This window comes from Psittacula echo (assembly GCF_963264785.1).
Source record: "Psittacula echo genome assembly, chromosome: 5".
In the NCBI taxonomy this organism is placed as follows: Eukaryota; Metazoa; Chordata; class Aves; order Psittaciformes; family Psittacidae; genus Psittacula; species Psittacula echo.
This window is the reverse complement of record NC_137739.1, coordinates 66,839,755-66,854,591: the sequence shown is the minus strand read 5'-3', so window position 1 is coordinate 66,854,591 and position 14,837 is coordinate 66,839,755. Positions and strand designations below refer to the sequence as shown.

The 14,837-nt window shown below is 42.7% G+C and overlaps 1 protein-coding gene across 1 annotated transcript in view; it reads right to left on the bottom strand.

The window, feature by feature from the left end:
* Nucleotides 1-10,903: 10,903 nt before the first annotated feature.
* The window catches only part of TRAF3 (TNF receptor associated factor 3), a 68,637-nt gene continuing 64,703 nt past the window's right edge, over nucleotides 10,904-14,837 (bottom strand). Inside the window, exons 12-13 of the mRNA XM_080619394.1 lie at nucleotides 14,041-14,215; nucleotides 10,904-12,794 (exon numbers count right to left, since the gene is read on the bottom strand). Of these exons, the coding sequence (XP_080475520.1) occupies nucleotides 12,223-12,794; nucleotides 14,041-14,215 (747 nt within the window). The 3' untranslated portion in view covers nucleotides 10,904-12,222. The remainder of the gene's footprint in view (nucleotides 12,795-14,040; nucleotides 14,216-14,837) is intronic.

The window sequence follows — 14,837 nt, the reverse complement described above, 5'->3', positions numbered from 1 at the left end:
TCTGCAGCAGCCTGCCAGCCCTCGCCTCCACAGCCCCTGCCCTGCAGCACCTTGGACCCTGCCCACCCTGGGCACGTGATGGGCTCAGCCTGGAGGAGGCTGCAGGGGAAGGGAGCAAACCAGTACAGGAGGCAGGACTCCCCCAGCACAAACCAGAGCCTTGCTCAGCTCCAGAAGCTTGTTTGCTTTCAGCTCCTTTCCCAAGCTCCTCGCTTCCTTGGCATCCATGGGAACTGCTGCTGGGTAAGGAAGCGAGGAGGTGAGAGCCACGGTGCCCCTGGAGCTCAAGGGACCTTGCATCCACCCTCCCTCCACTCATCTGTGTCCTGCTGAACGGTGGCAAGAGTGAACACACGGAGGGCACACGCTGTGCCGCTCTCCCTACAGAACATCGGCTACATTGTAACTACTACTAATGGTCTCAGTGTACGTTCAATCAGCTCGCTGGAAAGAGAGCAGCTCCCGGTACTGACTCGTGATTGTACTTTGGCCCCAGCTGATGTGCTCCTTACCCAGCGCTCACCGGGGCAGCCGTGCAGCCCACGCTGCTGTTGTTCGGGCTGCCGGGGGCTAAAGGGAGCAGTCAGCGGCAGCATCTGCGCACATGTCTGCGGGAGGAGGAAGGACTCCACTATCCCTGTCCTCTGACACAGCATGGAGGGGTGCTGCGTGCAGGTCCAGGCCCATGTTTTTAGAAGGGTGTGTTAGAAGCAGAGAAGGAGGAGAACATGGACATCCTGAGAAGAGGATAGCATGGGGATGGTGGCAGAGGCCCATGCCGTGGAGAGATCAAGGGGCTCAGCATCCCTCTGACAAGGACCCTTCATTAGATGTTGGTACAAGCAGGGTGAGAGCAGATTTGTGAATGCAGGGATTTACAGGAGACTGAAGAAGTGCTTGGAAGGAGCATCAGTGGGAAGGGGTCACAAGCCACAAGAAGTTCCGACCTGCCACCAGCAAGGATCCAGGAGCATGGGAAGGGGAACAGGCCAACCCCACCCATCATGCTCTCACTGCTTCCCAGCTTCCAACTGGGCAGACTGGGGGAGAGTCTCTCCTTTTCATATCCTTAACCCACTTGCTGACATTTCTCACCTCCGTTGCAAGTGCAGGAGAAGAGCAGCAGGGCTCCTGCACAGCCTGGAGTGATGCCTTGTGCCCTGTGAAGGAACATGGAGGTGTTCCTGCCTGGAGCTCTGTTCCCAGAGGTGTCACGAGTGTGACCCATGAATTGCCAAGAGGAAAAGCTTCTGAGCAGCAGCTCTCAGCCTGGGCATCAGCCAAAACACAGTCAGTGCTTTCTGTACAGGGAGCTGGATGTCAAGAGATGTCCTTGGGGTGAAAGGCTCCCACGCTGTCATTACCACTCACAGATCTCTCCCAGGGGACTCTCAGGGTGAATGCTGGCTGCAATGAGATGTCCTGTATTTTAATAGAGCAGGGAAAAGTATAAACGGTGGATAGCCAGCACTAACAGCTCGGAAAAAGGACTTCAGTGTGCAGAGGGCAGGAGCATGCTATTCCACGGCCTCAGCACCCCACAGCACAGCTGGGGCACACAGGAGGGGAGAAACCGTTCATGGGACTCTGTGCAGAGATAAGTGCCACGGCTCCTTAAAATTGGTGTTTCAGGGGGGCTCCACACTTGTGTTTTTACCCTCTGTACCACACAGCTGCTGCTTCTCAGTGATGCTGGTCCCAGCTGCTCTGCAGCTCCAGTCCCAAGAAAGCCGATACTTGTTTAAGCAGGCCAAGTTTCACCTGACAAGCAGGCAGAGGTCTAAAATACCCGATCTGCCCTGTGTTCATCAAAGGGCCTGTGAAATCCTGCCAGTGGATGGACAGCCCCTTTTCCCCCTGCTCTAGCATTCGGGTAGGACAGAGCAGGGCAACTACAGCAATCCCAGCAAAATCTGTGTTACTGGAGACAACTCTGCACTGCACTGCTACTGCTGGGAGCAAGGGGACAGAATAAACCAGCCTTTGCTGTGGGTCTCTCCCTGGGGCCAGAGCATGCTCCTCTCTGACCCAGCTTTTGTCACTGATGCTGCTGTGCCCAGGACCAGGCAGGCACAATGGAATGTGCATGGAAGTGGGATTTGGATCCGGCAGTTACAAGGAGAGAGGAACAAAGATGAAAGGAAACAGAAATCAGTCCCTAGAAACAAAGCAGCTGCCCTAACAGAGATCAGCACATTCTATTCCTTGCTGCAGGCTCACCCTGCTCCCCAGCCTGCTCCCCTGGGGCTGGCTGCCCACCCATAATGCCCCTGGGGAGAGCAAGCACAACACCACTGCAGAGGGGGAAACCAGCACACAACGGATGCTTGACAGCTCCATCTGTGTAGATGTGGGGACGTGAGAAACCAAGCCTGCTTCTCAGATTCTGAGCCCACAGCTTGCTGGACACGTTCATCAGCCCACTTCATCCAGTGCCTGTGCTTGGGTAGGGTCTCTTTTTATTCTTGGAGGACTGAGGGTCACCTACCAGCCACCACTATCTACCCCCGGGACCCCTGTTAAAGGGGCAACGGCTGGGGAAAGGGTTCACGCCTGGTCTGTGTTCCTGCTGACTGATGGCACAGGGTATGCTGAGGCTGATGCCATTTCTACCAGCCAGGACTGGTCCAAATATTCTCCTCTGTGAGAGCTTCTGTATTGGCCCAAAGCAGCTACTGAGTGTCCACAGCAATGTCTGCAAACAACTCCTGCCTCTAATCAGCACAGTGATGCTGTCAAAACACACTTCCACCAGCTGCAATCGGTACTGCGGGCTGCAGCCAAACACTGCGGGCTGCAGCCAAACATTTCTTAAACCAATTTGCAGCCCGCAGGGTGGAAGTAAGTCCCCAGGGTCTCTTCTGTGTTTGCCAGCCTTGCCAAGCCTGGAAGTCAGCTCCAGGCTTGGGCCATTCCCTGTTCTTGGGAGCCAGAGCGACATGTGAAAGCACACATCAGGGACCAATATTCACCATTGCCAGGGCCCACCCTCCCCAGGTGCCGTGTTTGCCAAGGGGGCAGGGGAAGGTACTCAGACTATCACCTCTTTTAGCCAAACAAGGATAAGCTGAACACCATACTCTATGGTGACAGCCTCCATGGCTCAACCCAGGCATGTGGGAAGGAAGCACACAGCTGACTCACGGAAAACTGGCGTGGGGGAAGGATGGGGGAAATCACATCTTTCATCACTTTCATGACCACTGGATATTTCCCCCTTCCTCAGACAATTCCAGGACTTGGTCACATCAAAGCAGGCTATCCCAGAGAGCAGGAGATAGGTCCATCTGCAGGGCCAAGAAGTCAAAGGTTTTGAAAATGCTTCTCCTTACTGGACAGCAAGCAAACCCAAGGCTTGAAACACTGGAAAACTCCCCAAGAAATAAAGAGATAAGCCCAGCAGCAGTTCTGGGTTTGGGCAATGTACGATGTGTGATGTCTGCACAGCACCCTCTGTAGAGCAGGAATGCTCCTCACCCCATTCTCCCTGGCTGCTATGTTCCCATCACCAGAAGTACTGTATTGCCCACCAGGAGAAAGTATGCTACAAAGCTGCTATTCACCTCTTGTGACCTGTCCTGAAGAAGAAACCTTGTATAAAGACTCATTCTTGCCAGGAGCGACATGATGTATCATTTCAATTACGATTCATTGCTGGGGGGAAGGAGGAACAGGGAGGAAAGAACTGGTGTTTGTCTTCACATTTAAAACAATTTGTTTCCTCTCCCCCTACCCTGCTGCACTGACACAAGTGTCATGCCTGAGCAGCACCAAGCAAAAAAATCTGGCAGGAGGAGCAGTGCGGGGGATAGCAAAGGTTATCCTCCTCTTCCTTAGGAGGGCTATACTTCAGGATAACCCACTTCATTAAGGAAACAAGGAAGTTCACCATCTCTTCACACTCCACAGTGAGGAGATGTGAAGAGCTTTAGGCACAGTCTCGAGTGCTGGATGTGGGAGTATGAGTGCAAAGTGTGATGAGCAGGGCAGGGGGTGCCAGAGCATCCAGAGAGTCACTTAGCAGTGACTGCTCTCAGCAGCAGAAAGGAACATCCACCGCAGCACATCCCGCAAGTGGCAACGACGGCTTTTCATAGCCACCCTTCCCTCTCACCATGCCAGCCTTCCTGCATTTGCTGTTTCTCTGGCCTTCCCATTTTATCAAAATGCAGTTGGCCACCCAGCACTTCTCCACTACCTGCTACAAACGCCAGTATCGGCTGGCTGGGTCACACTCAGATTTGGGTGCCAGCAGTGGGGCTGTGGCTTTGCCAAGACTGTGGTTTTGCCTCTGAGCACAGGCAGGACATTCTCACATTGCTAAGCCTGGAATTACTCCTGCAGTGACAGGAAAGAGGGGAAATAGGAATTTCGGTAAGAAAGGGGTGGGACAGGCTTCATACACCAGCCCTGGGGATCAGGGTTTTCATCACAAGGCTAAATCTGAGTCGTGGTAGAAATACTACTGCTGCACTCATTTCAAAACCACATGCTGCTTTCACAGACTGCACTGTGCTCCACGATGTCAAACATACACCTGAAACACATTTCTGAGTTGATAAAAGAGTCACTAAGGACACTGGAGAAGGAATTAAAAAATAAATCTCCATTTCCAGACATTCAGGCCATGTCCTGTGTCTCCTTTCCCAGACCTCTTTGAGGAAACGGTGCACCGCAAATGCATGAAAAGCCATTTCAATTATTTCTACTCTATTTGCACAAGGACTCTTGACACTGACGTTAGGATGAACACCATCACCTAGTTTATTCTAACGAAGTTATCACATGGAAAATAGGACTCTGATAAAAGTTATGGCAAGTTTGCTGTGAGGAGGAAGAGAAATGCCACAATAAAGGTCTATCAGGTGCACAAGCATAAAGCACTGAACAGCCAATGTACAGTGGGGTTCAGAGAAGAGGAAGGCTGCACCCTGCCCATCTGCAAGTCAACAGCAGTCATTCAAATTTAACACACCACTTTTTTTAAAAAATATGATTTCCTACTTAGATTTATTTTTCCTTTAATAACACAGTTTAGCATTTCAGAGTTTGGCATTCTACATTCTTACACACTGTCCTTGTTTATTAGCATTTAAACACAAAAAAGACATTGCAAGACCTCCAAACACAAATAAATACAAAAACACAATATACAAGAAACTGAAATACAACATATAATAATGCTATTGGGAAATTAAGACATGTTGCTAATTCCTTTTTTTTTAATATAATTATTATTTTAACAACATGGTTATTGCTGAGCAATAAATTATACATTTTAAAGTTGTTTTCCCCCCCTAAAAGAAAAGGACGAAAACCACTGGTTACCAGATCACTTGCACTGTATCCTTACAGCTATTGATAATTAAGACAGGCAGAATATACACAATCAAATGAGGCTGGCCTTCTTTGGTCTTTGTTTTTGATCGTAAAACTGAACACAAGTGTACCGTTCACTGAAGAGTATGAGATTAAAGAAATGGATACACAAGTTTCAAACACATTAATTTGTACATTATTCTCAGTCACTGATGGTTTTTTTTATAGACGGTTCTTACAGAATTTCTTGGAAACAAATGTCAGCTTTAGTTTTACCAATTATTATGATGTTTCATGCATTTTAAAGGTTATCCTACTTGTCTAAGAGAAATGGACCTACCTTCAGCCCATCATCTCCTAATGGAGTATTTTTCACAGTCACCAATAAATCATTGGAGTTTTATACCTTGTAGAAAAAATCCTGAACTTCCCCGTTTCTTTTTTTATTATAAAATAAAAATTAAAAAAATAAACCAAACAACAGCTATAAGAAAAACAAAGGTGGATCACATGGTGCATCAGCAACGATGGAAGCTTGTACCTTCCCATTCCACAAGTACAGATTATACAACTCTCTGCCAGTGATGCAGGTCATAGTTGGAAGATGTGTCCTTTCCGACGTGAGCTATATTCAAATCCAAAGCTCAGAACACTATGCAAGAAAATGACCTTTACGAATGATAATGCTGGTTTATCTCAGTAACCCTTAGACAGAGTCAAATTTTATCACTACGCATCGCACTGCCAGCAATGGAGCGTGTGAACACCGGCATTGCTAAGAAGTTAAAAAGTCCTTGCAGAACTGGCAACCAAATTAAAAGCTTAGTTCCAAAGGACCAAAAAACACAGACGCCACATAGAGACAACGAACCCTTCCCTAAATGGGTAGGTTAGTAAGCCACAGAGTTGGGATCCAGATTTGAATTTCACATCAAGTCTGGGATTTTTGGATCCAGGATTTTGGTTCAGGTGCTTCTCTGTGAAATTTAGAACTTATTTGAACCCTAAGGAACTAATCCTAACTTGGAGAGAAAAAAACTAAACAAACACAGCCTAGTATCTACACTAAGATCATGAAATGGAAGACAAGCTGCAGTCTTGACCATAAATTAGAAGAGAAATAGGAATAGTCAGATCCCTTACATGTTGTATATCTCTACTCTTCTAAATCTTGAGAGGATGTCCCTGAATCAGCAGTCCAAAGTTTTCCACAACTTCCTACCTGGTGCTTCTCAGCAAAGGCCTGGGTTAAGAGGCAGGAAAGAATTCAGCCCTCCATATTTTGGTTTAAAGAAAAAAGGAGAAAGCCCCACAAGAAAGAAATGGCCAGTCACACTACAGGCTGGTAGAACAAAGATGAACCCACTTCACTTTAACTGAGAGACAATACCATTTTAAGAGGAGCGTCAAGAGACTTAACTTTGTTGGGTGATTCTGAACAAATAAAGCAGGACATTTGCTGCTATTGACACATTGCACTGGCTTTCCACTCTGCAGGCTGCGCAAAGCACCACCAAGTAGTGAGCAACGTCTAGGCTACCATACATGTACAACCCCAAATCATGACAGCTTGTATGTTTAATTCTAGCCCTTTCTGTCCTGATGTGGGTCTTTAGGTACGTAAACTTGTTTTTCAGTTCCTTTAAGGGACAAATGTATTAGAAGAGTAAAACCTAGTGATCTGAAGATAACACTAGGGAACTGGAACCTCTCATTCAGTCCTGGTTCCAGGAGATTCCTTTTGTGACTCCGGGCATGTCACTTCACAACTCATCCTTGATTTCCTTTTTCCAGAAAACACAAACAGCACTTGCTATAAGAAGAACATCTTTGCAAATGCAATGTGCTTCCTATGCTGTACATAGCACTAAAACCAACTCTCCAACTCAGTTCTCAAACCAACTGTCTTTATTGCAGTAGCTATGATTTCTAGGTCAACCAGAAGATAGAGGTATTGACTGAAAGGATAGGAATTCCAGGAAGAGGTCCAGCTACATTTTATATTTTTTGTTCCCAAATTAAAGGAAAGAATTTGCAATTAACAAGTTGCCCATCGCTACGTTTGTTTAAGATACAGGAAGCTCCAAATTAGAGGAGTATGAGGAAGGACACGTGCCCTAGATTACATTCCAAGGTCTTCAGAAAGGCTAAACAAACTGTTTGTTTGCCATTATACAGGTCTTCAAACCTGGAAGATGCAAATCCAAAGTATGCCCTTAGCCAAGATCCTCCCTTAGCAGCAAGTTGTATTTGCACCAATCAATCAAGTATAACATGGAGAACAGGGTTTTGTTTCATCACTTCTACATAAAAAAAAAAAAAAAAAGACTTTGCATATATATGTGCATGCATGTCTGTGTGTATTATGTGTGTACCTACACACGTACGAGTAATTTCCAGAGCAAAAACTAAGAGATTAGATATGCAACCCAAGAATTTTCCCCCTTCACCTATTTGTATATTTGCATAGTTAAATCATATCAAGGCATCAATTCTGCAGTCACATTTTTCACTCTTATGTGGTGCAGGCAACTCTTCTTGTCACTTTCTACACTTCTCTGTCTTGGACAAAGCAGCACCAGTGTTTTAAAAATGAAAGAAAACAGAAGCCCTGCATTGTTGGTGAAATGCCTATCCCATGTTGATGGAATACAGATACAAATAGGTGGTAGCTTTTAAACTCCATCTCAACAGCTGTAATTGTGGCACGCTGAGAAACACGAGCGATACAATCACAAACTAACATTCATGGGTTCAACACTTAAATTACAACTAATACAGATCTCTATTACCTTTGCATTTGAGAAATTCACCAGGCACAGAATCAGGCACATATCTTCAACTTTCCTTTTCCAAGTAGGAAAACCCAATGGAAAGGAAATAAACTGTATTTCATAAGAAAGCTAGCATGTTACCCACATTTTTTTTTGTCAAAATTATGCCACCAATCATCCCGTTTTCCTATTGCACATTCTCTTTGTGAAAAACATTTACAGTACAAGGCTGAAATCAACATTGCATATTGTAAATCAGCAGCTGAAGGTGTACCACGTAGATAGTAACTGAAACAAGACCCCTTTAATTAGATCAGAGAAGTAATGCAGACATGGTCATGCATCATAATCACAGGTTGGTCTTTAAACACCCAAATAGTTTCATCCTGTTTAGAATTCAAGACTTTCTAGGTAACAGACACACTCATCCTGTACTGAAGAGTGTACAACAAGGGCAACATCCAGATTGTCACACACTGGAATCTCCCTAGAGAAGGCTGGAAACGGAAGAGGCTTGTACATAACTCGAGTGTCATTGTTAAGAAACAATATCAGCAAGAGATTTCAGTTGTGTGTTGCCAAGAATTATTAAGCAGAGGAAAAAAAGGTTCTGTTGAAGAAACTCTGTTCAAAGTAATGCAAATACTCTCAGATCCCCCTGCAATCATACACACTGAGGAGTTAGCTGGGATTCAAGAGTACATGTAGGGGCAGACTGTCGTCCCATGAATCACCTTGAACAGACAGTCCCTAGAAAACTTTGGATCTCTCAGTCAGGAACATACAGAAAGAAAAAGACAAAGGGCATTTCAATGATGAGAGGAAAAGTTAAATAATTTAAAGTGTTGAGTAAAGCACCAGGTATCTTTTTGTGGCCTTGTTTTCACAAAATGCTACATACTCCTTGCTGGAAAGCAGAGGAAACCGATTTCTATGTACACAGTAAGAACTCTACAGAGATGGCCCGTGAGTTCCACGGAGAAAGGAGTGTTACAGTCAAGGCTTCAGGTATTCCACAGCAGGCGGTGTCTACATTTGTGTAGCAAGATCCTGGATTTCACAGTACGCAGGGCTGGCAAACTGGAAATTCTCTGGCAGCTTCATGTAGTTTAAAAAATAAGTGCAGTAGGCCTCCATTTTATTAACTGTGATAAAAAGCACATATGCAAAAATATTTTTATATTGATAGCACATTACTGCATTATAAAAGCTGCCCAAGTGAAGCTGAAGATTCTGGCAGCTGGTGCTTTTGGCACTTGGGAGATGTGGAAAGCAGCATAGAGATCTGTGAAATACAACAGTGACTGATGTTTCTGCTACAGTGATCGGCATTAATATAGTTAGGAGTGTTCATATTTAAACTTCTCTATGAAGTTTCTGAGTCAATATCCCATTAAGAGGAGATATTCAGATCTCTTAAAGCTACTAGTTTAGGCTGTGTGCAGACTCAGGAAGACTTCCCTAATAGTTTACACTTTTCATACATTTCAAAGTCCACTTTCAATCACAAAGGCTGGAAACACCTTTTTCCTCCTCTTTTAAAGAGCCTGGATTTAGAAGCGCAATTCTGTCACAGGAGTTAGAAACTGTAGTCACAAATCTGCAGAATATGCTGGCCCTGCTTATTCTAGAAATCTCCTCCAAGTCCCAGATTGAAACAGGATATAAACTGTTTTGAGATGGCCAAACGGTTTCATTTAAGTTTACAAGACATGCATTAGCAATGGGAGGAGAGTCCTTTGGACATTTCCACTTGGGAATCCTGTTTTCAGTAAAATTCTGTGATGCACAAACACAAAAGCTCAGCTGCCTACATTCACAATTATTAAAATGACACAAGTTGGACGAACCTTCGCCCTAAAGCATAAGTGATGGGTTTGCTTATGCAGCCTGCATAAAACTGCAAGTGCCATACAATTATATCTAGAGATATAGATGCGGATATATCTATAGATATTTATGTCTTGTGCAGAACATCCTCCTCTGTGCTAGAAATTAAATGCTAGCACATGCCTCCATATTTGAGCTTGCACCTGTTGACAGCAATGTACCATAAAGGGAGTACAGTACCTGGACAATGGAAGGCAAGAAAAGGAAGACAAGTTGCTGCTGACAGTTGTGACAGTCAGCAGCAGGCAGTATTCTAGCAGGTGCCTGGAAAACCCATGAAGACCACTTAGCATGCATTGTATATTCATAAATACTTCTTGCAGGCACTGTGTGTGAAGGCACAGCCAAAAAAGACAACGGCAAAACCAAGCTGAAATATAAAGGCATGAATTAAACTGCAAAAGTTGTGACTATGCCTCAAAAAGCAGAAAACTGACACATCCTGACATTAAAGGCTGAGATGCAATGTTTTCTTTTAAGCCCACGTAGGCTAAAAACACAATGGTGCAAGTCCGCTCTGCTTAAGCAGTTCTTAGATTTTAAAGAGCACCACAGTCAGGCTGTATCTCCAGACTTGCTTGTCACAGGCTATTAAATAGAAGCAGATGAACACAGCAGGTTGCAATCAGCATGTTTCAGGGCTAGCAAATGCTTCCTACTACAGTTCAGGCTGTTTTTAAGAAAAAAACCCATGCATTTCCTGTTAGGATGCTTGTCTGCTATGGAAAGCTGTAATGAGCATATATATTTCACAGCCCCACAGAGTTCTTAGATGGGTCTGTTTCAAGAAATACCACCTTACAACCACAGGCATTAGAGGAAAAATGTCGCCTGACTTCACAGGGGCCATGGAGACTGTCTAGTCCAAGCTCCATAGGAGCACTGAGCATAATGTTTTGGCACCTGAATAAAACGGATTCCACCATGGCCAAGTCATAGAAGCTCCAGAAGCCAAAGAAATGGGCTTTGGCTTCTATTTTGTACATCACAAGGTACCTAAGGGCTCTGAAGACATGGCTAAACATTATGCCTGATGTCCAATTAAACTACGATTTCATACATCAGAATTAATCTGAATAAAAAGCTATGGTTTATAAGCAGCACAGCACATCTAAGGCACATATATGCATGCAAGCCACCATCACTGTATTAAGACATTGCTGATTTGTCCTTAAAGAAGCAATGGCTGCTAGTACAGAACAAACATACAGGCTTTTTTCAGCACTAATCCTCCTCCCCAATACTGAAAATACTATATACTGCTGACAGCATAATGTGCAACATATATAGCTTGATCGGAAAGCATGGGGCAGAACTTTAAAAAATATACAGGATTCCGTTTAGAACTCCAAAGTTCAACAAATGCCCTATTTTAGGGTGAAAACAATTATAAATCTGATAATGATGCACAGCATCCATGAGTGATTTTTCCTTAATTTTGAAATAGTGTCATTAACTACGACATATATTGTAGGTTTACATTTCTAAAGAGAAATAACAGAATTGAATAGTTTTTTTCCTATCACAAGTGATAACCAGTGTTTGATATCTTCTATTTTTCTTCCAAGAAATATCAGTCTATCAACAGTTTTAAAATAAAATGTTTTCTGTAACAATAGAACTTTAAATAAAAATATGATTTTGATTCAGGTACTTTTGAGAAGACATGGATACTTTTCCAACATCTTCTGACAAAGTAATTATTAAAACAGAGACCAGATGAGGCCTTAAAAAGACAATGTACTATATTTCAGACAAGATTGCACCTCAGTTTTTCAAATAATATCATAACTGCAACATTACTTCATTTCTTCTTTTAACATGCTGACAATTTCCAGCTAGCCCATGTGTGAAGTTTTTGTTTTTGTATTCTAGCTTAACAAAATAAAAGTCAGTAATTTATTCAGCACATACTGTATATGTCTTTTCACCTCCAATTGACTAGATCATTAATAAGTTAAAAAAAAAAAAATCCTCTCTGACCATAATCATTATCCTCATGAGGGATAAGTGATTCTTCAGAGCTGAAGTGTTGCTAGTTCTATTTAAAAATATACCATGGTATGATTTCTTAATGTGTTGCTACTTTTGCAATTGGACCCTATGCAGTTATGCCTTCAAACTTCCATCTGTTCCACAAGGTGGTTCTGTGAGCTTTAGGACCTCTGATTGAAGACAAACTGATATAAAACCCCCAAACGGAGTTGTCTTCTGTTTAATCTGCCTCCCCTATTGTATGTCAGGGGTCTGGTAGATCCGATGTATCCACTATGACTTTAATAAAAATAGTATCATCTTTAATATACGTTCCATTCTCTAGAACAGTTTGAGCCACAAAGACTGGGCAACCAGATGCAATGTTCATTTCTCCAGTTGGCTTCTTGAAACTGCTGCTGTTTGGATCTGGCTTGAAAGCATCTCCTAAGTGGCGTCGAGACGGTCCCTGATCCATCAGCATGAGAGTCACTTTCTGTTTAAATGGCCAAGGAAGCAACGCATCATATTCTCCACGCATTATGACAAAAAACAGCGATAGGTGCGTCCCCTTTCCCATGCCGTCTCCATTAAGGTAAACTCTGGCACACATCTTGTAGCCAAAGTATCCAGTATAAAAAGGTTGGCTGTACAAGGACAGGGTCTTCCCCATGACTGCCTCTTGCTTCCGACGTTTATAATCTCGAATTTTCCAAATTAATACTCCATTGTAACTGGCAGTTTCCAAAACTTGGAATCGGAGATCCATGTCAGCCAAACGGATATCATGAACACTCAGCATCTGATCGTGTCTGCTCAGCTGTGTCTCTAGCAGGCCTGTAAGAAAATGGAAGGGACTATGGTGAGAAAAAGCGGGTTTGGTTTAGGTTTGTTTTTTTGTTGTTTTTTTTTTTTCAGAAAACTGTGAAAATCAATCATACATTGTATATGAAACACTTTCTTCCTCAATAACCAAAGTGTGTTTGGCCACTGATGAAGCAATGTCCACAGACAATAGTCTGGCAGCTAGTATTCTTATAAACAGTTGTTAATCACACATTCACTAAAAGTCAAATATTCAAATGATCTAACATAAATTTTGTCTGGCGATGTAACTACAGATGCTTCCCTTTTTTGAAACATGACTTGGTAGCATTATCTGCAGATTGCTATTAGCAGTGAAGTCTTTGGAAATGGTCACACAACCTACATAATCCCTTTGAAATTCAGAAGCACTGCTGATCACTCAAAATATCCTTCTCAGACACTACTTGTCTCAGAAGTGCAGTGCTGTTACCAAGTCTAAAGTTCATCATAAAACCCCACAAAATTCAAGCTTAGCTCTGTATTTTATGGTCATTTAGTTAGTTTGGAGGAAGGTCTGTTTTTAATTTCCCCTTTTCCTCACATGAGAAGGCTACTCCCACACTGGCAAAACTGGCCAACATAGAACACTGAGATGCAGATGAGTTCTTAAGAAAGGTTTGTTTTACACAGATCTAATTAAATGTTGATAATTTAATTACTTATTTTTAATAATTTAAATATTTTACCAATAATTTAAATATGTATGGCCTACACTATCTTGCTAAATGCAAGTTTTCATTTAATTCAGCAAGCGTGACAATAACCTCATTCTGAAGCAGATCTCATAGTCTTCTTTGGATCAAATATACCTCTAACAAATATCAGAACAGGTGGTTTCAGGTGGATAACCATACTGTTGATCCATTCATGTGGGAGAAGAGTAATAAAAGAATACTAATCAATATACCAATACCGTATTTAAAGAAGATGCTGAGCTACTAGACATCAAAAATTGACTGAGAAACCACTTATAATGAACTAACACTGTAATCAAGATACAGGTCAAGAAAACAAAAAAGACAAGGGTCAAGCCTAAGAAACAGTGTGGAAGCAATGCTTCAGAGGGATTGTAGTTTTATTTAAAATATAATAAAATCAGAAGAATCAGCAGTATTGATGCTTCCATAAAAATCACAATGGGAGTGCCATTCAAAGGACACCATTCTTCTCTTGACAGCACTGCTTGAGTACTTAAGTCCATTGTGCTTACACTTACTTGTATTTCGAGCTCCTTGCCCTGCAGTTTTATCAACACTTTCCAGCTCAGTCACTCTGTTTTGGAGGGATTCTACACTGCTCTTCATGCTGTCAGCCTCCTCCCAGTTCTGTCGGAAGGGACGGATTTCTTTGTCCAGTTCTTTGAGTTTTTCTGCTTGACTGTCTATCACTCGCTTTATAAAACAGATACGAGTTAAAATAACAAAAATACATTATTTTATGCAAATTAAACAGGGATTATAGTTCAAAAATATGCACTTTCAATATAAACAAGTTTCACTGATGTCAACTGTTTTAATAACAAAAACCGTGAAAATTTAGAGCACTAGCCCAAGTATTTATAAAACACTTGTATTTATTGCTGCATAAGTATTACTATTAGAGCACTATCAGAATTATCAACACAATTATTTAAAAGAAAAGGAATTGTGCTCGTCTAAATTTAAATAAAAAAACCAACCAAACAACAAACCTTAAATGCAAGAACAGTATTCTGAATGTCTCTATATTGATGTTATGGGCTGATACTTGTTGGGTTTTGTGTCAGATTACTCAAGCAACAAAGCACGGGCACAAGAACTTACCATGGTGTGAATCAAATGGCTGCTTATGTGCTTGTGTTTATCCTTGAGTAACAGCAAAATAACTTACCCTTGCAGACATGGAGCAGCAGTATGTACATGTGCACATACATAAGCATTAGCAAGCTCTAAGTTTACATAAGTCAGCTATCAAAGCCTAAGTTATTATGTGCCCATAACCATAGCAGAAGCCCTCAAGAGTGTAAGCAAAACT